Source organism: Chiroxiphia lanceolata, chromosome 6 (genome assembly GCF_009829145.1).
Source record: "Chiroxiphia lanceolata isolate bChiLan1 chromosome 6, bChiLan1.pri, whole genome shotgun sequence".
Taxonomy (NCBI): domain Eukaryota; kingdom Metazoa; phylum Chordata; class Aves; order Passeriformes; family Pipridae; genus Chiroxiphia; species Chiroxiphia lanceolata.
In genome coordinates, this window is record NC_045642.1 from 26,869,228 (window position 1) to 26,896,862 (window position 27,635).

Consider the following 27,635-nt stretch of genomic DNA (forward strand, 5'->3'; position numbering starts at 1 on the left):
AATGCTGATTTGTAGGCTGTTCTCTTAAACTGATTTTTGTACAACTTTTTAAATGTTTCAGAAGATGCTACTCCACAAGCCGCAAGTAAGACTCCCCCAAAGATAGCTCCTGGAACAGACAAACGTGTCGGACCTCGATTGTTGCTGATCCCAGTGCATCAGACACCTTCTGCTTTGCGACCGCTAAACAACACGCAGATTGCGCAGAGACAGAGGATGGTCCTTCAGCCTCTCAGGAGCCCTGGTGCTGTAAACCTGTTCAGACACCCTAATGGGCAGATCATTCAGCTTGTTCCCCTGCAGCAGGTTCGAACTGCAGGTGCCCAGCCCAGTGTGCAGCCTGTGATGCTCCGCAATCCAGGTACAAAGTCCAGTGTTTCTTTCTTGACTGACTGGTGTGTTACTCGGAAATGTAGTAAATTATGTAGTAATGTGATGCTCTTTTCCCCTACTGGAAGTAATTGAACAGAGTTTAATTTGTTTCTGCCTGAGTAGTTGAAGAACATAGTGTAATTATTCAGATGCAATACAACTTAAATACCATGTGTCTAAAATATAGGAAGTGCAGTTAATAGCTAAGTCGCCAACATTTAATAGTTGTGTGCAGCAAGTAAAAGGGTCTGTGTGTGCGTGTGGCAAAGGAGTCATGTCCATTGTACTGTCACAGCTTAAAAGAAACTCTGGTGATCTGATGATTCAAAAATAATTCTTGTTGGAGAGTCTCTTAAAAAGAATGAACTGTTACCCATGTTTCACTGAATGTACTGCTCTGCTTTTGTTAGGTTTCCAGGTTTGTTAGTGTGTTTACAGAAGATACTCAGATGAAATGTTAAACTTCAGTACAAAATTACCTGGGTTTTTTCTTCCTTAAGAGTGTCAGAAAAAAATAAGTGTGATTTTCAGCTGTTTCTCTGGTACACAGTTGAAGGCAGGGTTGGAGGAGTTAGAAATTGCAGGTATCTGAAAGAAAATAGGTAGAATGCCCGTTGGGCATGCTGTTGTACATATTTGTAAGTTATAAACAAAATGTACTTTAAATGCATGTTTACTTTACTGTGGGACTTTTTCTTCTGTTGTCCCTTTATCAAGAAGCATCTTGAAGAGAGGGAGATAGAATGGTGTGGAAGGGAGAGGTGAGAGCAAGCACAGCAGATAAAACTGGGGAGAAGAGAAAATAATGTCGTGCCTTAGTTGAGGTTTGAGCATGAGATGTAGCAAAGAATCAGTCAACAAGTTGATTTAATTCTTTTCTGTTTTGGGGCTTTTGCTGAAACTACTTGCCCATGGTAGTATGTTTTATGGAATATTGAAATGCTGCAGAAGAGTTCATTAAGGTGAAAAAGATTGTGGTTTAATTGTGTAATTTTGACACAGTTTTTCCATGTGGAAGTCTTTTTCTTGAGGGTGGGGGTGGAGATTTTAATTTAAATACTTTTTTTTTTTTTTACAAAATCCCAATTTCCCTGTTTTGCAATAAATGGGAAAGTAAAATACAGAGGACTTTCAATGCAGTGCCTTTTCTGATTAAAAAGTTTAATGATAAAACTTACCAGTAAGTCTGTTAATTTTAGAGTGGCCACCTCATGTGTTTTATTGGGGTGCTCCTTAAAAAAATTCAAGTTTATATGTCTCTGCAGGACCAGCTCTTTCACTGAGAACTTGTCCTGATTACACTGTGATCCTTGAGAGTGCTATCTGCTTCTAGTACAGCATCAAATACTAAAACTGAAAGAAAAAAGTTCATTTGAGAAAGTATAAGTTGATGTTTTGTTTCCCTCACAGGATCTGTTGTAGGAATCCGGTTGCCTGCACCTTCTAAGCCTCCTGAGTCACCTGTGTCTCCCACTTCCTCTGTGTCTTCCACTTCTCATGCCACAAATTCAGCTGTACAAACTGCAGTACCTAAGTTATCCCCTCCATCTAACCCAGCCACTCAAACATCTTCTCTTCTTCCTTCAGTAACAAGTTTCGTGTCGCAGTCAGGCACTCTGACTCTGAGGATCTCTTCCTCTACTGTTAGCAACATCACAAATCAAACAGCCTCTGAGTCTAAAGTAACCTGCAGTGCAGGTGGTCTGCCAGCTACCACTGCTAATTTCATACCTTTACAGTCTGGTAGTTTTGCTTTACTTCAGCTCCCAGGACAGAAGACTGTGCCAAACTCCATTCTTCACCATTTTGCGTCTCTTCAGATGAAGAAGGAATACAGGAAAATATGCAAGAAGGAGGACTCAGGTGCTGCTCAGCAGAAGGAGAATGGGAAGGCTTCATGCTCAGATGACACTGAAGTTACAGAGTCTGAGGTCACAGTTTCAGATGGAAAACAAGAAGAAAATGAGTTGTCGATTAACCAGTTAAATACTGCTGAAGAGTCAGCATCTGGCACAATCACACCTAGTGGTGATAGAAATTCCACTGCTTTAGAGATGGCAGAGAACTCAAAGGTGCTAGAGAGTTCTTGTGGTGATAGCTTTTCTTCTCAGCATGATGTTTCTGCAGATGTTGTATCATCTGACCATTCGTACATCAGTGAGAAGCCAAATGATGAAGAAGAAAAAGGGTCTTCTGAGGAGAAGGAGGATTCTGTCAGTACTGAAACTGCAGTGGAGGCTGTTTCAGCTAATTCTGAAACTGTTTGTGGGTCATCAGATCAGACTTCAATTGCTCCTCCGGATAATGCACATCCACAGAGTCTTGAAAATCGGGAGACCGCCCTCTTGAAGGACCTTGGGAATGAACAAATAAAAGCTGAACAGGAAGAGAAACCAATAAAAGAGCAAGAAGGAGATGGACAGACACAGGCGAAGGAGGACAAGAAAGCAAGTTCTGGACAGTCACAGAGTCAATCAGAGCAAGATACACAGCTGGAGAATGATGACAAACAAAGAGGGACTGAACTGTCTCAGGGCAAAGAAGAATGTCGGGATGAAGCTGCACAGCCAGGTATGGAAAGGAAGGAGCACAAGGGCTCTACAAAAGCAGAAAGCATAGGAGAGAAAACAGGAAGTAAGTCTGAAATCAGTTCTGCAAAAGAGCAGGATAACGCTTCAGGAGGAGAACATACAGTCAATACTGAGGAAGACAAAGGAAACCTATCTAGGCAGGAAGGCAGTAACAACAAAGAACAAAATGCTTTTGATTCTCCAGAAGAAATGAAAACAGGTCATGATATTGTAACACATGTCAACAGTTCTTGGAGCAAAATATCTAGCATTGTACCCCCTTTAGAAAATAGAAGCGAGGTGGGTAACAGAGCTGATACATCAGAAGAAAGTGACTTCATGACACCACCAGAACAGAGGGCACACAGAAAGTGTTACACACCCACTATTGATATAACTGCTGATGATATGGAAGAGGATGAAGAGGAAGATGAGGAGGAGGAAGAAGAGGATGAAAAAACTGATGATTCTGCTGATGAGATGCTGGATGGTGCTTCTGACTTCCCAAGTGAAGAGGAAATAGATGTTGAAAAAGTGGTAAGCATTTAGCTATTTATGAAGGGATTTTTTTTTTCTAATTGACCAACTAACATGTCATAACCCATGGATTTGAGAGAGTATGATGTTTGTGTTTTGGACTTCAGTTTCTTTAGAAAGTCTAAATTGGGGTTCCAGGTGGGAATGTCTTTTGTTTCTTCTTAGTTGCATGCTTTTTTGTAGGTGGCAGTGTAGTGGCCTTTTAGAAATTGTCCGTTTTTCAGGTAACAGGAGTTATATTGAGTAATCTGTAATAGAACTGTTGCAGGTTGTCTTCCTCCAGTATTTACTCAAGTAACTTGGTTCCTTGTAATACGACTTATGATCCCAAAATGTAGCAGGTAATCTAGTATTTTTGTTATTTTAAGCTGCTTCCTTCTACTTAGTTTTTGTAGCCTTAGTTAACATTTATTTCTGGAAGGAATGTTTGAATCCCTCCTTAAATTCCTTTTGAAATTTAGTAATACATTTAAATAGTATATGAGAGCTGTCATTCCCTGTGATAGAAAACAAATTACTCCAAAAGTCAGAGAATAAGAGTAAAGCTTTGTGATTAGTGTAGTTAGGATACATTTACATTTTAATGCTCATAGAATTTTCATCAAATTTAACCAAAAAAATTAAAATAAAGCAATCCAATGGTAACTCCTTAATATGTTTTTTTATATATCACTGTGTGACTTAAACAGTGCATTGTTACTTAAAATTTATGAAGTTGTGGTTTTGTAAGTCAGTCAAATGGACATAAGAAATGAGATAGCCTTTTTTTGGGATGAGATACAAATGGAGAGAGAAAGGTTAAACTGTAAGAGAACTGAAGAACAGAAAAAGAGGACAGATTACGTTAGTTTCTCCAGGAATTTGAAAGTATAGAATTCTTTTAGCCCTTTTGTGTTAATGTAGTCCTCTTGCAGTTGAAAATCTAATTGGAGTTCTTTGTCTTCTGGCCACACAGCTGATACAAACAGGTCCAGAAGATTCCTAAAACACCTGGGCAATAACTTGGGACAGGTACTACAGGAGCCAGCTGGGAAAGGTGCCCTCCTCCCTTGATCTGTTACTCTTGAGTGAAATGGCAATTGGTGGCCATCTTGGCCACAGGAACCATGAAACAATCAAGTTTAAAATCTTTCATGACAGGAGGAAAAGTGCCAGCAAAACTTCAACCCTGGATATGAGGAGAGCAGACTTCAGGCTGCTCAGACAACAAGTTAGTAAGGTCCCCAAGGAAAATGCTGTTGAAGGTGCTGGGGTCCATCAGTGCTGGTCACTTTTTAAGTACCACCTCCTAAGAGCACAGGATCAGGCAATTCTAAAATCTAAAGTCAGGGAGGCAATGCAGAAGTTCAGCTTGGTTAAGCAGGGATCTTCTGGAGCTAAGGTGAAAAAAGAAAGTGTGTGGCCAGGGGAGGCAAGGTCAGGTGACATGGGAAGACTACAGTGGTGTTGATCACCCCTGCAGGGAGAAAATCTTTACAGCCAAAGATCCATTGGAGTGGAAGCTGAGCAGCACCATGGGGGACAATAAAGTGAGTTTTTTAAATATGTTAATGGCAGAAGGCAGACCATAAATAACATCGGCCCATTACAGGATGAGGATGGTCACCTCACAAACAGGGATATAGATAAGGCAGAGGTGTTTGATGTTTTCTTTGCCTCTGTCTACAACACTAATGATGAGGCCCAGAACCTTGAGCTGAGGGACTGTGACTGCAAGAATGTTATACTCCCTACCGACCTTGAACTTGTGCAGGATTTGCTGCTCCAGCTGGATCCCTATAAGTCTATGGGGTCTGATGGGATTCATTTGAGGGTACTCAGAGAGCTGGCTGATGTCATCACAAGACCTCTTTCAATGATTTTTTGAACGGTCTTGGGAATAAAGAGAGGTCCCAGTCAACTGGAAGCTGGTAAACGTTGTCTCAGTTTTTAAGAAGGGCAGGAGGGGTGACCCTGGTTACTACAGACCTGTCAGTATCACTTCAGTGACTGGTAAAGTTATGGAGAAGATTATTTTGGGAATTATTGAAAAACACATAAAAGGCAACACAGTCATTGGTCACAGCCAGCGTGGCTTCATGAGAGGAAAGTCCTGCTTATCGAACCTAATTTCCTTCTATGACAAGGTAACCCACCTGGTTGCTCCAGGAAAGCCGGTTGATGTAATCTGTGTGGATTTCAGTAAAGTTTTCAATACTGTCCTCACAGGATCCTTCTGGACAAAATGTCTATCCCACAGCTGGATAAACACATCATGTGGTGGGTGAGCAGTTGGCTCGTGGGTCGAGTACAGAGGGTAACAGTGAATGGGGTAACCCCACCCTGTCACTAGTGGGGTTCCACAGGGCTCCATCTTGGGCTCTGTGCTCTTCAACATCTTCATAAATGACTTGGATGCAGGACTTGAAGGCATAGTAAGTAAGTTTGCCAATGACATTAAATTGGGAGTAGCTGTTGACTCCCTCAGAGGTAGAGGGGCCCTGCAGAGAGACCTCAACAAATTAGAGGGCTGGGCAATCACCAACCATATGAAATTCAACAAAGGGAAAGTGCCGGATTCTGGACCTGGAATGGGGCAACCCTGGATGTACAAACAGACTGGGGAATGAGATGTTGGAAAGCAGTGCCCCAGAAAGGGACCTGAGGGTTCTGGTCAATGGCAAGTTGAATCTGAGTCAGTAATGCCCTGGCAGCCAGGAGGGCCAACCCTGTCTGGGGGGGCATCAGGCAAAGCATCGCCAGTCAGTTGAGGGAGGGGATTGTCCCGCTCTGCTCTGCACTGGTGCAGCCTCACCTTGAATATTGCAGTTTTGGGCACTGCAATGTAAGAAAGATATTAAACCCTTGGAGAGCATCCAAAGGAGGGCAACAGAGATGGTGAAGGGTCTTGAGGAGAAGCCATAGGAGGAGCGGCTGAGGTCACTTGGTCTGTTCATCCTGGAGAAGAGGAGACTGAGGGGAGACCTCAATGCAGTTACAACTTCCTTGTGAGTGGAAGAGTGGGGGCAGGCACTGCTCACTTCTCTGTGGTGACCAGTGAAAGGACCTGATGGAATGGTGTAAAGCTGTGCCAGGGGAGGTTTAGGTTGGATATTAGGAAAATGTTCTTCAGAGGGTGGTTGTGCACTGGAACAGGCTCCCCACGGAAGTGGTCACAATACCGAGCCTGACAAAGTTCAAGATGCATTTGGACAGTACTCTCAGACACATGGTGTAGTTCTTGGGGTGGTCCTATGCAGGGCCAGGAGTTGGATTTTGATGGTCCTTGTGGGTCTATTCTAACTCAGGATGTTCTATTATTCTATGATAACCATATCCAGAGTAACTCAATTGAAGTCAGCAACTGGCTTTTAGAGAATGTGTTTAACTTCCAGGAAAAATGACTAATGAGTTCATATTCCATCTTGCTATTCTCAGACAAGATGATAGCATCACAGCTGCATGAAGGTGAGCAAACTGAAAGCAGATGTTATTTTTGGAAGTTCTTTCAAGCTGAAAACTGAATTGTTGCTGTCTCATCTTCAGTTGGGTGGTGACAGTTTGATAAGTCCTGTATCCTTCAATAACTTGAGCAGAGTTATCATCAAGTTTTGAGAACCATGGTTAATTCTTGCCTGATGTCAGATAAGCTTTACAGATGTGATAGTCTTCAGAATTTGTTGGTAAACCAACAATAATATATGGGTCACGGAGTAGTCTGTTATCAAGGTTGATGTTTTAAAACTGTATTTTCTCTCATCCTGCAAAAGGATGATCAAACAAAAAAGTAATTATTAGTGATTGTAAGAAATGTGTGTTTTGGAAGAAAATTACTGTGCAGGTTTTGACTAATAAGGTTTGGGAAGCCATCTAAGGGTATGTCTTCACCACAAGCTCACACAAACACAAGTAAGCTAACCTTGGTTGTAGAGCAATAAAGCTGAAGAATGAGATCTCAGAGGACTGTAAAAACTGTCTGGAATTTCGGTTTGTTAGTCTGTACTACCTGCAAGTTGAGTTAGCATGTCGATGCCTAATGGGGAATTCAGTTTTGAATCTAAATGTGTGTTATTTTTCACTGGTATGTACTCTTAGTGTAGTGCTTACAAGACAGGCAGAGCTACTATTGTTTGTCAGACTGGGTGAAGTCAAATCGTATAAACAGGCTAGTAGAGGATGTTTATCCATTTCATTAAGCTAGTGGAAACATGGAAGCAAAGAGTACATCCATGTCCACTAATAGTTTTGTTTAGTGGAAAGACTTACGACAGCTCTTTCTCTACTAGTTGGGAATGTGGACTGGTTTTAGTTGCTCAGGAAATGACCATTTAAAACCTCAGAAAACTGTGAGAAACTGTCAGAGTCAGGATGATTGCTACTTTCCTGCAGTAGCTGTTACTTTCTGGTTTAGTGCATTTTTCCACACTGGTTCTCATTGTAAAGACTTAATTGTTCTTAATTTTGCATATCAATGCCCTTCATATTACCTTCTTACCTTGTGCTGACTTTGAGTCTTTGACTTAAGAGACTCTTGCAGTCTCCTCCTCTACTCAACAGCAAGAGAGACGCTTCCTGAGATGGTATATTTGCCCTTTTGCATCTCCTACCCTGAACTGCATCAAGAGAGGCTTAGGAGGGTTAATCAGTGTGGGTTTGGTAATATGAATAAAACCTTCTGAGAGATCTATAGAAGCAAACTAATCAGTATAAGGACCTGTTGTTGGGAGATCACCTGGGAGATGATGTTAAACTCTTGATCTCCATGGCATGATGATTACACACAAAGTTCCTGTTGAGAAGGACTGATTGGCCTGGGCTAAGTCACAGGCTGCGTCTCCTAATTGTTCACATGCATTCTTGTTGGCCTAAACCAAAACCACAGCAGGGGTTGTTCTGGTATTTTAATGCTACAAATAAGAGTCCCACAGTTTAGCATACTAGTCTGAACACAGCTTTTATGTCTGGCAAGTTACTGTATTTTAAAAGTGGTTTTCGGTCATTCTTGTTCTGAGGTGAATATTGAAATAAGAAGGAACTATTATGAATTATTATAAAATAGTGGTTTAATAAAAAGTGAAAGTGATATATTTTGTGGACAATTTGAGTTCTAACAGGCTCTTGCATGTTCTCAGCTTTTGATGGTGAAATTACGCATTTGCTTGGGTAACATCTAATGACATCTGTTGTCATCTAACCTCCTTTCTCAGCGCTGTCACTGAGGATCCTCTACAACAGGCAATTTGCTCTTTAGAAACCAACAATAGGGGTTTAGGCTACCAGGAACAGAGGGGAATCAGAGGAGAGAGCTTAGAAACACGCAATGAAAAGCAGAGAGGGAAAAGAGCTGTCATTTCCATACTAACTTTAGAACTTCTTTTGTAGGGTGGGATTGCTCATCTGGTGTCTTCATTCCTTGGGGTATTTTGCCCTTAGAAGCTCAAAGGCATTTAGAAGTTATGTTACTACAGGAAGTAGTTTGGAAAGACTGAAAGTAGTGTGGAAAGACTGATGCTAGAACGGTAGGGCTTCCACGAGCATCTTCAAAAATTATGCTAGGCTATGGATAGGGTTCAGCCTAAGGTTGGCAGTACTTACATAGGAATATCTGTTCTTAATGTCAGAACTTAAGTGGACTTTTGCCAATCTTCATGATTCTGATACTTTTCCTGTTAGGATTTCAGAGGTAGAGAGGAAAGATTTACCAACCCAGAAGCATTTTTCCCTTTGAGGTTAGATGTAAATGAAAAAACTTATTGTTTTGCATATATTCACATTTAGAATGCGTAAACTTGAAGATGTGAAGTTCTTGGTGGTCAGCAGTGTTTAATTCTTTTTTTTGCCCATCTGTCATGAAAAAGTTGCCACATCTTGGGTTTTGAATACTATTTTTCTAATATGATAGCATGTAGAAAATTCCAGTTCTAGAAGAGCTCTAACTGGATAATTGCTATCATCCCTTTGATTAGCCCAGTGTAACTTATCAGCACTCAAAAGCCTTATCTTGACAGTGTTTCTATGGTAAGATAATTTTTCCTCATTTTTTTTCCCTTACTGTCTGAATTGTATCATCTTTTGAACTACCCTGCATGACCAACTTCCCTGCAGTATAATGATATCCAAATGTATTTTAGACAGAGTGGTTCTCCCCACTGAAGAAAAGCAGCATGCATTTCTTGCATGTAGAGGTCACAGAAATTATACTGTATAAAGTGGAAAAGCTTAGAGAAAGTATCAGAAGGCTTTCAGCATAAAGGTGGCTTTATGAATGACTCAGGAGAGCAGGTAGGAATGAGAAGTGGTCTTTGTATAAAGAAATAGGTCTGTATTGCCTTGTACCTCTTTTACATGCAGTATTTTCAACATAATAGCAAGTATCTGATCTGTGATTTAAACAGTATCTTTATTTGAACAGTTTTTGTTTGGCCAGTTTTTTTTAAACTCTGGGTTTATGATACTTTTCTTGTCAGACTCTCAGGAGGATTAAAAAAAAGGCTTTGGAAGCAGCTATGCTACAGGTTTATGTTATCTATTATAGTTCTGCAGAAGGTCTGTATCTGGGAGATATTGCAGTTTTGATATCTTAGAATCACATAATCGTTAAGGTTGAAAAGACCTTCAATATCACCAAGTCCAACCTTTGACTGAGTACCACCTTGCCAACTAGACCATGGCACTACGTGTCACATCCTGTTCCAGGGATGGCGACTCTACCACTTCCCTGGGCAGCCCATTACAACACTTGACAAACCTTTTTGTCAAGAAATTCTTCCAAATGTTCAACCTGAACCTCCCCTGGCTCAGCTTGAAGCCGTTTCCTTTTGTCTTATCACTTTTTACCTGGGAGAAGGGGCCAACCCCCACCTTGCTACAACCTCCTTTCAGGTAGTTGTAGACAGAGATAAGGTTTCCCTGGGCGCTCTCAGCTGCTCCTCATAAGACTTGTGCTCCAGACCCTTTACGAGCTTTGTTGCCCTTCTCTGAACATGCTCCAGCACCTCAATGTCCTTTGCCTAGTGAGGGGCCCAAAACCAGACATAGGATTTGAGGTGTGACCTCACCAGTGCTGAGTGCACTGAGGTCCTGGCTGGCCACACTATGCTTGATACAGGCCAGGATGTCATTGGCCTTCGTGGCCACCTGGGCACACTGCTGGCTCATATTCAGCCACTGTTGACCAGCACCCCTGTGTCCTTTTCTTCTGGACCTCTTTCCAGCCACTCTGCTCCCAGCCTGTAGAGATGCCTGGGGTTGTTGTGACCCAAGGGCAGGACCTGGCTTCCAACTTCTTTTCTTCTGCTTTCCCTGCCTTCCATGCTTACCAGCTAGTAGAATTTCATTTCAGATTCAAGCTTGTATTCTTCTCCTCAGCCAGGGAATTTTTGGAGCAAGCATGAGAGGAGTTGTTAAAAAATTGCTGACTGTTTGCATAAGTGAGATTTCAATGTAATTTTTATGTAATAGAACATAGATTTTTTTTTAGGACTCTGTAAGCATATAGAGCCACTTGACAAACGTGAAACAACTCTGACTACTGTTCGCAGGCAATGTCTGAAAGCTGTTGAAATACATATGCTGAAGTGCAGTGTAGTCTTAACTCAGTCACAATTTCAGTAGCTCCTGCATATGTGTTCTGGATCTAGACTGCAAGCAGTGTTTTTTTGACCTCACCAATGTCCCAGGGACATGGTGTCTCCTTACTTTCATTCTCCTGCTTGGGGAGCGGTGGTGATATGTCCTGACCAACATGTCAAGTTCCAAGTGATGTGCTGCTTCCTTGGTAAAAGCAGTTAATTTTCTCTGTGTTGTGTTAGCACCAGGTGGTCCCAGTGCTAACAATTCTTGCTATGTGGGGCAATATTTACAAGATGGACCAAATTAGAATTTTGTGGGCTTTAATGCAGAGAGAGAGAGACAGTACTTCCTTAAGTGCCTACCAGTGCCAACACCATACTTTTAGAGTCAGATGAGAATTTCTTTTGCCTCCACGCTGCTCTTCATGTTCATACAAAAACTGTCATGGCATAGCTGCTCTGAAGGAAAGCTGCAAGAAACCCCAGAACTTGTCAGTACTAGAAAAAAACTTATTTCCTTGTCAAATGCAGAACTTACCAGAGATCAGAGCTGCTTTCCTGGGGAGGGAAGAATGGTGCCTTATAAGTCAGCATGTATGGAAGGAAAGTTTCTTAAGGCTAGTAATTTCTCATCTAAAGTCACTCTCCTTGCTCTTTTTCAAAAGATGTGACTTTCTACAAGCACAAAGATAATAAGTAATGTGTGAGTGTGCATAGCAACTTGTAAAAGTAAGGATGATTTTCTGTTCAGATCTGGCAGCTATAGCTCATAAACCTGCTTTGCTTTGTTTCAGCAGTAATATCTTGATACTTCATAGTATGGGAAGAGGTGTCAACTTCTCTGCAAGTGAGTAGTTTAGAAGTTTATACCTCTTTCTGCATGGAATCTATACTGCCAACACTTTATAGGACTCCTCATGATATGAATGGATGGTGATGGAAGACTTGGAATATTTAAGAGTGGTTTTACGAGGGAGAGGATGCTGCCTCTTAAAAGACTGGGAGATTCTACAGGCACTCTTGTATAATGTGTGTGTATGTATGTAGGCACTAGAATAAATGTACTGTATACATAAACACACTTTTATATATACATATTGTCTCAGTTTAATGAGACTGAAGTGTTTTGCTAAGGAGAATGAGTTATGAGGAAGACCAAGCTCCTCCCTCTAAGCGATTGTAAATCTGAAATTAAGAGGCTCCAATTGAGGAAGTATGGAGAAAGAAAAAAAAATAACAGCCCTTTATTAAAGGATATATGTGTATTGGCAGAACAACAAAAGAGCATGAAAACAACTAAACAATAGTCCTGTACCCAAAAGTCCCCTTCAAAAAGGAAACAGTTCAGTACTTTCTGCCTTTTGATGCAGTTCTAACCACGGCCAGTAGGGGAGCGCTGTTGGGCTCTGGAGGAGCAGAGGCTGCAGTGCTCGGGGTTGTGCTCTGGCAGTCACTGCGTGGGCTCCGGTGCGGGAGAAGCCAAAAATGGAGATTTCCCACCCCACCGAGAAGGGGAAGGAAAAAAAGGAGTCTTGCTGCAAACTCACGCTGTTGGCGGCTGGCTCTGGCCAGGACTCTCCCAAAGGTTCCTTCGCAGAAGGGTCAGACCTCTCCGATGAAATCTGAGCAAGTCTGGGCTGGGGGCAGAACAGGGCGCAGGAGAACGGAGGCAAACCGGGGCCAGAAGCAGGCAGATGACCCGATAGAGCCTTTCCACACAACCCCCCTCCCTGAGTCAGGGCAAAAGTGAAGTACCTGCCGATTCCTGAGGAGAGGGAAAAAAACCAACTCATCAACCCCCCCACACACCCCCCCCTTCTGAGGGCTGTCGGCCTGGAATGTGGATCTGCTAGCTAGTTCCTTTGTGTGTGTCAGTCACCCTAGGCAAACACCTACCCCCTCCCTCCTTCAACATCTTTCTTTTACAGTGATCTAGGGGAAAGAAAAAAAAAATTCTCCCTTGGTTTTTTAGAACAAGTAAACCTATGACACACACTTTTATATATATGTATATTCCCTTAGCGTTTTTTGTGATTAACTGTTTGCATCAATTTCAGGTAAGTATTCAGTTCTGAGAAGGAGATTGCAGCTCCACAAAAGGAAAGAAAAGAAGCACAAAGAGACGGAAGGAAGGAAAGTCAGAAGGAAATAATAGGAGGAGGGCAAGATTGGGGTAGTTCAGGGAAGTGGGTGAAATAAAGTACAGAATGGAAGTATAATTACATGTTCTTGCTCGAGGAGAAAGAGTTCTTCGTTCTGTAATCAGACCAAAGATTATAATGAGTAAAAACTGCAATAGAAAAAAATTGGCTGAATAGGCATGTTTTCTTGGGGGGGAGGAGGGATATCACCTGGTACTGCAAATGGCCACAAGATAGATAATTAAGTCTTATAGTTGGTACAGCACTGCAGTTCTCTATCTTCACAGATAGTAGCTTCACTTCTTCTCCAGGCAAGCATGGAGAAAAAGTACTCTTCAGAATATCATAAATATTTAAAATAATGATTGAGCAGCATTTTGGAAAGAGCCAAAATCGTACTCTTCATCATGTAAGCAGTTTACTCTATGACCCAAAGAAGCCTGATTGTATGATGTTCTGACTTTTGCTGTCTTAGGTATGAGAGACCATTATTAAGGTGATAACTATCTTAACTTTTCTGAAGAAAAAAGTTACTTAGCAAGAGTCTACAGTAGTAGATTGTGTAAAGGAAGTTTAATCTTACTTCAAAATGGAGGCAGGAAAGCTCTGCCATGTGAAAGCTTTTCTCTCACACGTAGTAAAAGCATAAGTGATAGAGGTGGGTTCTGCCTTTACCAAAATTAATTTTACAGAGTTGCTATCGGGAGGAATTCCTGGAGGCGACACTTAAAGTAAACACCTTCTTAGCACTTTTTGTTGGCCAGTGTGGCTGGAGATGTTGATTCTTTAATGGTTCTAAATGTTATAATGTAATCTCATTTGAGACTAAAGTGAAACAGTGTTGGCCTGAGCGCCATTGCTAAGTAGATACTCATTTAAAAAAAACAAAACAAAAACTGTTCCAGGATGTGCGTGAATACAGAGAGGATGACGAGCAGGTGGACATTGAGACCGTGGAGGAGCTTTCAGAGAAGATTAACATTGCCCGTCTGAAGGCCACAGCTGCTAAAATCGAACCTTCCGAACAGAAGTAAGCATCCTTGGAGAGCACTGCATTCAGTTGTGTATTTTATTGATGAGCTGGCATCAAATGAACCCAGTAAGCAACAGGTTTAATGTGACGACAAGATAAAGCAAGGTTTCTGTCAGGCCTTCCTGGGCACTGGTGCTTCCCAGTGTCTGTGAGGATGGTGCTGTCAGAACTAAGAGCAGTTTCAAGGTATCTTAGCCCTTTTTTTTCCCCTGTAATTAATTTGTTTATGGGGATGTGTATCTTGTTATGTAAAATTATTGACTGAATTGCCTCCCTTCCTGCAGACTGAATATGAGAGGGGTCATCATCGTTTTAAACATGATTTTGCAAGCTTTGTTTATTCTTGCCGGTGGAATTCAGGCAGGAACAGTCACTGGGTTAATCCCTGACTTTGTAAATGAAAGCTTTGTCTTTTAAGACCATTGCCTGAGCAAAGAAAGTATTTTCTTATTGACATATAGTCTGTTATGGTTGGATAGCTTGGCTTATTTTTTTGGTTGGTTGTTTTTGTTACTGTTGCTTCCCTTGCATTTATAGTGACAAATGCAAAGCAAAAACATGGCTTATTTGAGGTACATAATGATAGTAATGGCTGTTTCTCAGTTGCACCAAACAAATGAACGGGGAATGTTTCGTTTAATAGTTCTTTTTGTTTGAAGAAATTTTTTGTCGAAACTTTGAAAAAACTGGTTATGCTATATACCTCCTAGATAGTTCAATTCCTGCCCCCCCCTTTTAAAGATGCAGCTCCACTTTTATCCTTAGGTGGTGACTTTGCTTTATATTGTGAAGGTCTTTCAGTGACAGAGAAAAACAGATGTCACAATTTGTAAAAAATATTTTTCAAATGTGTGTGTTCTTTGTTTTCTTGCAGCTCCTGAGATATGAGGAAGCTGCTGTTATTATATATTAGGGTAGTAATAAATGTGAGGATTTTGATGGTGGTTCTTGGTGGGGGAAGGGTTGCTCTGCCATCTATATTAAATCTGTTTTCTTTAAAAATGTAATTTACCAAAACATAATTAAAAAAATTACTTTATGCAGCTAACAGTCACGGGCTGAATTTATTCTCTTTGGCATATAGTGAAATAGTTTGTCTTTAGCACTATGAGATAATTGCACAGCTTTCAGAACAGTTCAATTATTTCCAGGATAATGGCACTGGAGATAGAGTTCACTTTCTTGAGAAAGCTCAACATTATTCTGCTTTCATGCAGTTATACAAAGAAAAGTTAATTTCAAGGCATCAAAATGAGCAATTCTAGACTGTTGGAATGTAGTTAATGAGGATAGAGTATATGAGATGAGTAGTGTTGGGAAAAACTTTTTACCTTTCTTCCAGATACCCTCCTCCTAATTCTTCGGATGAAACATTATCAGAAAAACATACAAAGGTATATTTTGCTCTTCTCTTTCCTTTTGGTATCACACTTCCATTTTAAAGATAAATTTTCATCTCAAGGGCAACTCTTAATGTGATTTATCTACCTTCCAGATACTTGTGATTAAATGCAAGAAGCCAAATGTGTTTATGCAGGAAGGGTGCTCAGTCCACATCTCATTCAAGCAAAAGGACTGCTGCTGGCATCAGTGGGCTTCAGATTCAGCTTTATCTGTGGGAGGAATATCTGTGTTTTGTTTATGACTCTGTTTGCTTAGGTTTTGTGTTCTTGACATGAATCATTTTTACAGCACACTGAAAATAATAAATACTTTCACATATAAGAAGACAGTATGTGGGATTATATAGGCATAGCCTTGGGTGCAGGGTTTCTGAAAACAAGAGTTCAAACAATATGTATTTAGGCAAGTTAAAGATATCACAGAATCCTTTCAAATCAAAACTCGCTGCAATCCTTCAGAATTTTCTGCTGTATTTGAGAATGGCTTTGAAGCCAGTTTTGCTAACTGTCCATGATAACTGTCTGTGATATATTTGATGTCAGCTCTAGAGCTACCTGCTGTGGTGGGGTGGGGCTTTGGGGTGTGGTGTGAACCTGTTGTATGTCTTACATAATAGAGCAGACTGGTGTGTAGTAAGCCTTTGCCTGAGACAAGATGGGTTCTGGGTTGCTCTGCCTGTCTCACCTTCTCCGTGTGTCCTCCTCTGTGCCCTTAAATTTACGTTGTAAGGCCCTCCCTTCAAAGGAACCTAATGCCCAACACAGGGGCAGATGCAGCCGTACTATGCTCAAGTCTGTCTTGTGAGGACAAAATGGATATTGAGAGACAGTGTTCAGATTCCTTCTAAGGCCAGAAGGCTGAGGTTTGAAGCAGCCCTAAAATTATCCAAAAACCTGCATTAATTACTTCCCCGTTAAATAAATAGCATAATTCTACAAAACCTGTAAGAGTAATGATGAAACAACAAACTTTCAAATCTGTAGAGATTAGTAATTTTGGTTATTGTCTGTCAGTCTTTTTAGAAATTTGAGCAAATTGAAAACCAGAGCCTCTTTGCCACATTCTGTTTCTTGGTGGATGTCTGGGGTGATAAGTGTCAATGCCATCTTCGACATTCTTACTTACAATGTCTTTTGGCCCCAACCCATATGATCCTATGAAAGAAAAGGGAAATCAAACTAGTTTAACTTCAGGGAAAAATTCAAGTCTCCTATATTTGGTGTGATTATTTCATTTGTTAGTAGACTTTTTTTGACAAGCACACAACAAAAAATATTTGGCTCAAACGTGTGTGATTTTGCTGTAATCCCATGGTTTATCTGAGTAGCCTTGTATTGCAAAAAAATAAAAGCTTATGAATAGAAGGGACTCATGATCTTTTCCTTCAGGGTTAATATGATTTTGTTGGTCACTTCTTTGGTCAGCATTTCATTTCTTATTGCGTGTACTTCTGACTCTGAACTTTCACGAAGACATAGTAGCAGGATAGCATGACATGGAATCTTCAGGTGTCTGTAGAAATGTAAAACATGCATGCATTTGAACATTGTTTGCCATTACATTGCCTTTTCTATTTAAATTGGTCAATCTGGTTACTTCTCCAGCAGAAACATCAGACCTGGAAAAGAAAGCTGAAGTCTCAGGCAGAAGCCTTTGCTCATTACCGCCAGACACACACAGCAAATGAACGTCGGCGACGCAATGAAATGAGAGGTCTCTTTGACAAGTTGAAGAGAGTTCTGGGGTTGCAGAATCTTCCCAAGGTCTCCAAATGCTACATTCTCAAGCAGGTAAGTATTTTGAAGCTTAAGTGAGGAAGAGAATCATTTAATCTGAACAGAGTAATTATGCTAGTATGAACTCATCGAGTCCCCGTGAATAGAGAACTTTTGTCACCTCTACAGGGCTCTAGAATAAAACAATATCTGAAAGAATCTGTTTTCCTAAAAGCTTAATCTTGATGACACAGATGCATGTTTTGGATTAGCCCTCCCCTTGTATTCCTTGTGAATAATGGACGGTTAAGTCTTAATTCCTTAACGGTTTACTTTGTACATCAGGAAATTTTGAAACCCATTGAAGGCTTACTTTTTGAATGCTGCAGAAGATAGCGTTCCATTAGGTATCATTCTGACACTAAAAACTTAATTGTAAAGTTGTAAATGACAGGAAAGAAAAATACAATCTAAAGATATATATAATTGTGCTTGTCATCTGTAACTAGAAACTATGGGATAAAAGTTGGGATTTTTTCTTAAAAATTGTTGAACTTTGGAGGAGGGATAAATAAGATGTTTATCACTCTTTAGCCTGCATTTAGAGAAAACTGGCATTCCATACTTCACGCTTTCTCTGAGTCCTGTGTTTTTGGGATTACAAAAATGTCTAAATAAATTCTGTAAAGGTTTCTGGGAAGGAAAATTATTTTATTATTTTTTGTGTCACTGGCTTATAAATCAGTTGCCTCGTACTTTTCTAGGCCTTTGAAGAAATCCAAGGACTGACAGATCAGGCAGATAAGTTTATTGCACAGAAGAGCTTACTGACACGCAGACGTGATTGTCTGATTCGAAAAGTATCCACGCTTTCAGGTGAGACTAGTTTTGGATACAAACTAGCTGTAATAATGAAAGAAAAGGCTTTTAGGAGTGGGAATGGGTGGAGTAATCTGTGGATCCAAGTATGTCATTAGTTCACATAAAATTTAGACTCACTGCAAAACAAAGACGTGCTAAGCCCTGACTCAGTGATAGGCTCTTCATGCTGATAAGAACTGCTTTTGTTTTCCATCATGCCCAAAGGAAGTGTAGAATTATCTTTGTGCTTCGAGCCATGGACTTGGGTTCCTTTGGAAGGGTGGGAGTGACAAGTGATGGTGTGACTTCATTCTGTCATTAGTCAGTTCCTGAAATGATTTTTCTACCCGGTCCTTCACACTTGTACACAGCTGTCTTTGGTCAGTACCAAAACTTCTGATTCCTTTCATAGCTTTGCAAATAATACTGCTTTTCCAAGAACCAGTGCTGGCTCCTCTGTCCATAGAACAAAACTACAGTAGAGTCTTAGCTGCTGCTCATCCAGGCATTTGAAGCCAAAACCATGTTGTATTTACTGTGTCTTTCTGTCTCATTTGGAGGTGTAGGAATGCTGTGACACATTTTCAACCAGTGCCAAAATGCGTGAACAAACAAAACGTTATTCCTGTAATCTTCTTATAGTCTGGGAACATAAACAGGAGAATACCTGTGAAGTAGAAGTGAAGGATACTTAAATATATAGTGTATTTATCTGAACCAGTTCATGTATATTTGAGGTACTTGACTTAAAAAAAAAAAAAAAAAAAAGTGTTTTAGGGAAGTCTAGTAATACAGAAATGTATGAGAGGCCTTTTGGGCAAGAATGAAAGCAAATAACTTCACAAAGTAGTTATCAGATCTTTTGCATTCCTAGTGAAGTACCTCAAAGTTGATGAGGAAAAAGTCCTCTCTCAGGAGAGGTAGTTAAATATAGACATAAATACTAAGCTGAAAACAAGCTAGTATAGTTACTTCAACTTTGGTCATATTAAACTGTATGCATCTGCAGAAAACAAATATAAAATTTGTGTGTTTGTCCAAGGTTAGAATTTTCATGGCAAGGGTAAACTGTACGTGAATTTAAATAACAGGGTCCATTAGTCCAAGAAATTTCATTCTAGGTAAAGGTAACATTTTATCCGGTAGTCGTACATTCATCATTAGAGAAATGGGAGGATTTTTCATAGCTGTGGGTGTTTTCAAATAGTACTTGTTCAGCAAGAGCCTGTGCTTGTCCAGGCTGATTTCTGCTTATTAAAGTGACAGATAAATTCTGAAATGTATTGATGTTTCTGAAGGAAAAAACTATACTGGAATAAATAGGTAATTGCTTCCCTCTGATACTAAATATGCTATTTACTTGATGGGGATGGTGGTTATCTGTTATATAGTAATTGTATGGTGTCAATGGATTTTTAATTCTGTCTTCGGTGGTTTAGTTTTGGAAAAAGTTTGAAGATAGGCTGACTGTGATAATTTTTCTGTAGGAAAGACAGAGGAGGTTGTCCTGAAGAAACTGGAATATATTTATGCCAAACAAAAAGCAATAGAAGCACAAAAAAAAAAGAAAGAACCCGAGCCAGAGAAATCTGCTGCAGCCTCAACTGCTAGCACACAGCAAGAAGGATCCTCTGCTCCCCACAGAGAGCCAACCCAGATAGCAATGACAAATAGAAGAGGCAAGCCATTGATACTTGCCAGAAGAGGAGTCCGCGCCACAGGTGGGCTAAAAGGAATGCATGTTTTGCAGAAGGGGGAGACAGGCATTGAAGCAACACCCCCTAGGAGGACAAAATGCCAGGTGGCTTGTGCAGGCAGCTTCACTCTTGAGACAGACTTGTGTATAGAACCAGGAAGTGTCCATGTGATAGGTGTGGAAACCATTTGTGTTCAGTAAGGATGAGACTGACATTACTGAGACCTTCAGATGAACGTGACTTTAGAGTTTCAGCATGATGGGAAGTAAATTCTTATTAAGTTGTCCTTTGGTCTCTGAGAGTATCACTGCAATCTGGGAGTAATTTTTGAGAGTCAAAGGTGGTACTTTTTCTGCTGACTCAAAACTTTAAGTTCAACTCCCAGAATACTGGAGTTGCTAGAATTGATTCAGTTTTTAAAACCTCACTCCTCAAACAAGCTAGCTCTTGAGGTGGTGGAAACTTGCTCTTAAATTAAATGACAGAGTTGTCAGACACTTGAGAATTTTTTTGGAGCTGAGAATTGGTGGAGAAGTGTTCAGCATTTATGGAGACCTTCATACCATAAATGTAGGAAGGAACAACAGAAAACAGAAATCCAAACTTTTGTGGTAGTACTACTGTAATACTCTGTGGAGATCTGGTGATGTTTCTTCTTTTGGAAATATTAAGTAGACCTTACTTGAAGTATTCTTGGGCTTTTATAAACAACTGGTCATTCTGGTTTACCAAGCTTAATGTTTGTCCAGTCCTCAGGAAGTTTGGCATCAAAATTCAGATGTGATGAGAGAACTTCCTTGCTTTCTTTGGACTGAACCAAGTCCCCTTTGTAATTTCAGCCAGACTACTCTGATATTTGATCTGGATGCCAGTCTGGAGAGTTAGGATTGTTAACTACATGAAGAGATAGTATAAACTGTCTCTAGCTGTGTAGGTGCAGTTCCTGGAGCCTGCATAGCTTCTGTAGCAGCTTTTATTCTGGGCTTTGTAAACCTTCTAGCTGGAGTTGCTTCCACAACTGTACTTAATGCTGGATTGCAGGATGCTGTTTGCCATCAAGGGTGCTATGCCAGAATAAATTGGTGTTTTGCGTACTTCCTTTTTTGCAGAGGACTCCTCAGCCTCTCTTACCCTAACTGCTGCAAGTGTAGTGATGACTCCACAGGGGCAGGTGCTTACGCTGAAGAGCCCCCTGGTCCCAGGACAGGTAGCAGCTGTTCCTTCCACGCTATTGCAAGCTGAGTTAAAGCCTCGAGCTGTCGGTACTACCATGACAGCACAGCCAGGTATGATCATGTGAGAACATGTTAATGAATATCAGTATAATGCTGTTCATGGATGTGCATAGCAGTTTACAAAATAATGTGTTACTTAATTTTTGCTTTAATTTTTTGGATTTTTTTTACAACTTAACTGACTGAGGTACAGCCTGGCTCTTATAAGAGAGATTTGATGAAATTAATTCAAACTATCAGTTTATCAACAGGTAAGTAAAACATGTTAAATTTTTGCTGTTCACAAATTAGGTAAACGTAGGGAAGAATTCCTAATCACATAACCAGTCTGTATTTCTATTTTTACTACTTTAAGATGTTATTATAAGAAGTAAAGCCTTATAATAAGTAAAGTCTTGCCTAGAAGTGTACGGCTCTTGTTTTCCAGGCTTAACTGAGTATCTGAAAGGCTCTTATTTCCACCTCACCCCCCTTCCCCTTTTCTTGCATAAGGTATTACTTCTGTGATGATTCAACTGCCAGGATCAACAGTTCCTGTCCAAGTAAAAGGAATCCTTACTAACTCTACCATTCCCATTACACTGTCAACCGTTGCTGGAAATCCAGTGCCCTCAACGGCGGTATCAGCTACCGTGCCCCATTCAGGTAAACTCTTTGTTTTCATGGATCTCTGTGCTTGCATGCAGGGTAGATTATCCTTGCAAAACTGAAGGTAAATTGTTTTCTCACTAGGAAGTAATCATAAGTATTATTGTCTGGGTATTCAAAGAAAATCACTATTAAATGTTTTGAACCATTTAGAGGGGCCTCTAGGGGATTATAGGTGAGAGCTTTTTAACTTTCCTTCACCTCACTGAGCCTCCTTGCCCTCAGCAAAGTCAGAATAAGTGGAGACTGAAATGCGTCCCTAGTGTCATGCATCCTTCTGGGGAAGGTGCAGTGCAGAGTGGTGGTATGGCTGCTGAAAATCTTTGCCCATCCAGGCTCTTACTCTGGCATAACCCCTTCCCATACCTTGCCAGCTCTGCTGCCTGTGGGATAGCTGTTTTTCAAGACCCCATACTGGTAGTGGATCTAGGCATGGGAAGGTTCCTGCCAGCAGTGTGCTGCTTGCTGTCTGTTGTGTTTAAATCAAGCCACCTACTTTCTGCTTGACTGTAGTTGTTTGGTCACAATGAAAAAGGGAAGTTCATTTCAGATTTGGGGCTGGGAAAAATCTGAGTGCTAATAACACTGCTTGGAGGCAGAAAATAAGTAACTGTTTAGTCCCCGAAATTCCTCTGTAGTGCACAAAATCAATACTGCAAGATGTGAACATAAAAGCAAAGCATGAAAAAAACAGTAAGAGGGAAGATTGTCGTTCTGTTTTCCCTGTGCATCACCGTCAGAACTTTAACCATTACAGTTAGTTGTGTTGTGCCAGGCTGCTGAAGGACAGGACTGGGCAGGAAGTGCTGTGGAGCTTGGTCTTGTTCTACAAGTTGAAAATTAAGTTATTGCTGTGTTAAAGCGTCACCTGACCAAACCTGTGTAATCAGTTTAAACTGTGAATAGCAGTTTACTTGAGGACAACCTGAAAGTAGGCAAATTATATTTAACTAGGAATTACCTTGCAGTTAATGTGTATCCTGATGGATGCTGCTTTTTGTGGTTTTGCAGAAAGCGAAGATTCATTCATGATGCCAAAGATTGTTAATGTGACATCACTGGCTGCTGAGGCAAGCATGAATCTAAACCTGAACCGAAACAAAAATTCGAATATGACAACAGCTGCAGGTACTCCAGCTTCTGAGAAATCTTTGGCTCTAGCACCTCTTGAAACTAGGAAGAGTGATAGCATCCTTTCAGAAGAAACAGTCGAACCATGTCCAGGAGACAGTGGTGGAGATGGAAGAAATGTCACAGGTCCTACAAAAGTTTTCTTTGAAAATAAAGATGGCCTTCCACAACTCCGGAACATACCACGTACAAAAGAACCTTCAGAGTCGTTCAGCAAAAAGCTCTGCATTGGTGAGTTTGTAGGAAGCCAAGCCAGGAGGAAAGACAGTGATCCTGGAGGAGAAAGATTAAAATCTAAAGAAATGCCATTCCGTAAGCTGCAGATCAAAGATTCCAGGATAGAAATGGAATTGAGGAAAGTAGCATCTGCGATGGAGGAAGCAGACCTGGATACAAGTGAGATACTGAGCAGCATTGAGGAGAGTGATGACACTGATGAAACCCTCACTTCGCTGCTCAATGAGATCGCCTTCCTCAATCAGCAGCTGAACGACGATGCTTCAGCTATGTCAGAACTGCCCACCACTCTCAACTCAGATTTCTCTCGTAAAGATACAGAAGCTCGCCGGGGAACAGCCAGTGATCTCTCTGCTGCAGATGGGTCTTCCTTCCAGTTTGGCCATTTGGGAGGCAGTTTTAAGGACCTTTCTGAAGTTCCAGAGGGTGGTGGCTCTTTAAGCCCTCTCTTGCTGCACCTGGAAGATGATGACCTTAGTGATGGGGACAAGATCTCTGGGGAGCCTTCAACTGAAGCAGATGTCTTAAAGATAGTGATAGGTGCTGAAATGAAGAATCCACTTTCCAATCTCTCTGTAACCAGTGGTGGGAATGGCAAAACTGTAACAACCTTGTCAGATACCACTAATGTGACTCCACCAGTTTTGCAGATGAAAGCTAATCCAGAAGCCAGTAATGCTGAAACTTCGTGGAGGCCCATGCCCAAGCTGGCACCACTGGGTTTAAAAGTGGCAAATCTGCCAGTGGACTCAGAAGGGCAGAGTAATAAAGTGATGCCCTTATTGGCACCTGTAGTTGGAAAACTGGCACCTAGTGGGGTAAAAACTTCATTACCTGCAACTCTTCAAGAAGGACAGGATAACAAAGTGATGCCCACATTAGCACCTGTGGCTACGAAATTGAATACTGCTGGGATCTTGCCTTCAAATTCAGCAGGCAAATAAATGAAGAGGGTTTTTTATCAGAGACTGGAATGGAGATGTGGAGCAGTGTGAGCCAGTGTCATTGTTCAGCAGCCTCCGTTGTCGGCAACACTTGTTTTCTGTAGGCATCAACACTCTGTTCATCTGAGGGGCAGGCCCCAAACTGAGAGATAAGTATTATGAAACTTCAGCATGTTGATGTATTTTTACCTCACTGTTTTATTCTGGGTGTTCTCCTTCCCTTTCTCAAAACAAATAAGATGATCTATAACCATTGCTGGGCACATGGTATCCTCCCAAAATTGGATCCTTCACAGAAATAGTTTTACAAAGGACTGAGAAACTGAGGCTGTTGAAAGAGATTTTTTTTCTCTCTCTAAGAGGGAGGCAGCTGACTTACTTGTTGGGGAAAAAAATCTGGATTACATGTTTTTGTACCGTGTAAATTATCTATGCAGAAATGGCATTGTTCAGATTTGGTGGTTTTAGTATTTGCAGAATATGATAAAGATGCAGAAATCAGGTTGCAGTTACTCTCAAAGTTGTTAAGCGGAAAGGAAATCAGACTCTGCAGAGGGCTGAAGTGCAAAGGATTTTTTTCTTTGGTGCTAGATAGTTCTCTAGCAGATATTAGTTTTAGGAGCTTATGCACAGAACATTTTAATAAATGTCTGTAACTCTCACTACTTGGGGAAGAAAAATATATTTCCCAGTGTAATTAGAAGTAGGACAGTATGTTAACTTTAATAAAACTGTCCTCACTTTCACCTCCTGCTCCCAGACAAGTACTCCCTCCTTTGATGGACATCTGTAAGGAAAAATTACAGAGAGTTGAAAGAAAATGTGGACACCCCATTGCTACATCTTTAAATACAATGCTGAAGTAGCTTGAGTGTTTTCCCAGTTCCTGGTTTTTTTCCTTCTGTCATTTTTCAAGATGTATGTGTTGGCTAGGAGTGTTGATACCAAGTGTTGCTTCAGAAAAATGCAGAACACTTTCAGGACTGTTGTAGCCTAGCATAAGTGAGCAAGGTGTATATGTGAATGTATATATGAAAATATGTGTATAGCTTTTCAAACCTTTCATTTCTTTATGAATTCAGGAAAGGTACTCAGAGGTTTCTCACTGCATTTGCACAAGCTGTGTATAGCAAAAAAAGTCAACAAAAATGCTCATTACCAGGGAAATAGGGCAGTATTGAATCATGAGATGTATTTTTTATTCTTCTCTACCACTGCTTACTCAATAACCTGTAGATGCTCTTCACTGCTCAACTGTTGGATATGAAGGGCCTGCAGACTGTAAAGATATTTATATTTTTGTACACAATTTCTGTTTTCATAATTTTCTTGACAAATGAAGTTTTCAGCCTAGGAGAGAGGATTTGTTAATGAGTGTAAACACAATCTTTTCCTATCAGGTTTGTAAATATGATGTGCTTGGGGGACTTCTTAACTGCTCCAAAAAGGTAAAAAATGTTGCCATGAAAATTGAAAATTATACAGAATTTGATGGTGCATTTTGCTTTGTGTTTAGGAATGTAATTCCATGTTGTTCCAGCAACAGCAGCTGGGATCCCCCCCACCCTCCAAATGCCCCATCTTTGGTGATGCAGTAATACAGGAATTTCATCTTTCCAGCACTGAGGTTGCGCAGGTGTTGTGAGCGATGTTCTTCCACAGTTAGGGAGCAGTGTTTGTACTCAGAGCAAACATATGCCCTGTTCAATAAGCTGCATTTTCTGGATCCATGTCTACATTAGATCCATCAGGGAATACACGTATCTTGGGTGTTTCCTTATCTTTTATTAGCTTATATAGGAGAGCTTATAGGAGAGAAGCCCTTCAAGCTCAATATGCATAAAGTTACTCCAGAGACTACATAAAAAAGGTTCTTCACTTGGCCATTCTAAACAGTGTGTTATAAAGCAGTTACATACAACTCCCTGTTGCCTTTTGCATATTTATTATTTAATATTTGGTACAAGTCCTGTATTAGTGATTTGGAAAAGAGAGTTTAGGTCATTATGAGAGTCCTGCAGGGTCTTACAGTTGTCACTGAATGCCTTAGGAAAGGGGATTTACATTCCCAGGAAGTACTTTGACATACATTGCTTATTATTAAGGAATTTTAACCTTATTTTAAACCAGTAGAAATCTGGAGTAACTAAAGTAGTTTACTAGCACTACATCAGATTTAAATGTTATTTATCTGGGAATCTGGTTCTGAGCATTTCCAATAGGCTGAAGTTGCTTATTTTTTTACTTGCGGCAGTTTGTTTTGCCAGTAGATTTTATTCCTCCTGTGTGAGAAACAGCATCCAGACCTGTGCTGTGATTCCTTTCAAATTCCTAATCACTGACCCCTCTTTCTGTACCTCACCCTTTTATGGTTCCAAATAGCTGATTTTAATTAGCACACAGAATTGTGTGCTTTCTCTGGGACAGAGAAGGCTGTAACTTACCATGATAATTGGATCAAACATGATCTAAAATAAATGCTGTACTTTTGAGGATGTTCTGTTCATTATCACATAGTGTAAAATTCCTGGATGTATTTACTGCTTGGCATTGGGCACTAAGTAACTTTACTGCATTAAAAATGTACTGTGTAAAGGTGACAAATTTATTGCTTGGCATTGGGCACTAAGTAACTTTACTGCAATAAAAATGTACTGTGTAAAGGTGACAGCAAAAATTTTTGGCCCCTGAATGTGATTACTAAATTAACTAAGGAGAGCCCCCCAATTTGGCTACAAAAGGTGGTAGTTGGTGCAGTTCCATGAAGGATCTATGAATGGGTTCTACCAGTCAACAAAGCATGTTCAAAATGCTCTCAGTTTTTGCTCATTTCACTGTCCCATGTGGTTTTTGCTATGAATATTTTGCTATGAATTTAAATGATGACTTTCTTTTGCTCTTCCCTTAAGCTCCCAAACCTTTTAAAAATTATATATGCTATCATTTGTGGCAATAATCATAGAATATGGCACCTACTGAGAAGATTTTGGAATCAAGAGAACAAAGGAAACCCCTGCAAGGCGCACGCTTTCACTACACCAAGAGACCTGGAGATTTTCTTTGTTTTTTACACATCTGTAAATAGACTGGAATGTTTTTAAGAATATAATGAAATGTCAGATTTAGCTTTTTTCCTTTTATATATTAAAATATATCTTTCCCTTTTTTTTGCTTTTGAAAAATTGATATTTTTGTAGAAATCTAACAGTACAAGACACTTAACTGTATGTGAGGGACAAAGTGTAAAACTAAAATAAACCAATCAAGGTCGACTAGAAACTGGCTTTGAAAGTTTGTTACAGGGAGGGAGAGGGAGCAGAAATGATGTGGTGGCATGTGCTGTTGGTGACACGTGGCACTGGAGCTGAGCAAGTGACACACACATATGCTCTCAGGCAGAAGTTTTGGCAGCAAAACATCTGTGTTTTGGTTCAAATGATCAGACAGTTCGGAGGAGATTTCTCCCTTTAGTCGTGAGCAGTATGCAGGAAATATCATTGTTTTTGTAAGAAGAGATTTTGACTTACTGAATTCAGAAAAGAAACTGAAGGGCTTTATTT

The 27,635-nt window shown here is 40.4% G+C and overlaps 1 protein-coding gene across 10 annotated transcripts in view; it reads left to right on the top strand.

Moving 5' to 3' along the window:
• The window catches only part of MGA (MAX dimerization protein MGA), a 64,500-nt gene extending 37,146 nt beyond the window's left edge, over positions 1–27,354 (top strand). For 6 of the 10 annotated variants that reach the window (XM_032689748.1, XM_032689749.1, XM_032689752.1 and 3 more), the window contains 10 exons: positions 62–361; positions 1,783–3,479; positions 14,076–14,200; positions 15,546–15,597; positions 17,212–17,397; positions 18,087–18,198; positions 19,671–19,904; positions 20,990–21,166; positions 21,608–21,760; positions 22,775–27,354. In XM_032689748.1, coding sequence (XP_032545639.1) covers positions 62–361; positions 1,783–3,479; positions 14,076–14,200; positions 15,546–15,597; positions 17,212–17,397; positions 18,087–18,198; positions 19,671–19,904; positions 20,990–21,166; positions 21,608–21,760; positions 22,775–24,075 — 4,337 coding nt within the window. In that variant the 3' untranslated portion in view covers positions 24,076–27,354. The remainder of the gene's footprint in view (positions 1–61; positions 362–1,782; positions 3,480–14,075; positions 14,201–15,545; positions 15,598–17,211; positions 17,398–18,086; positions 18,199–19,670; positions 19,905–20,989; positions 21,167–21,607; positions 21,761–22,774) is intronic. The other 4 variants (XM_032689754.1, XM_032689757.1, XM_032689753.1 and 1 more) reach the window with 3 other exon arrangements.
• The last annotated feature ends 281 nt before the right edge of the window (positions 27,355–27,635 follow it).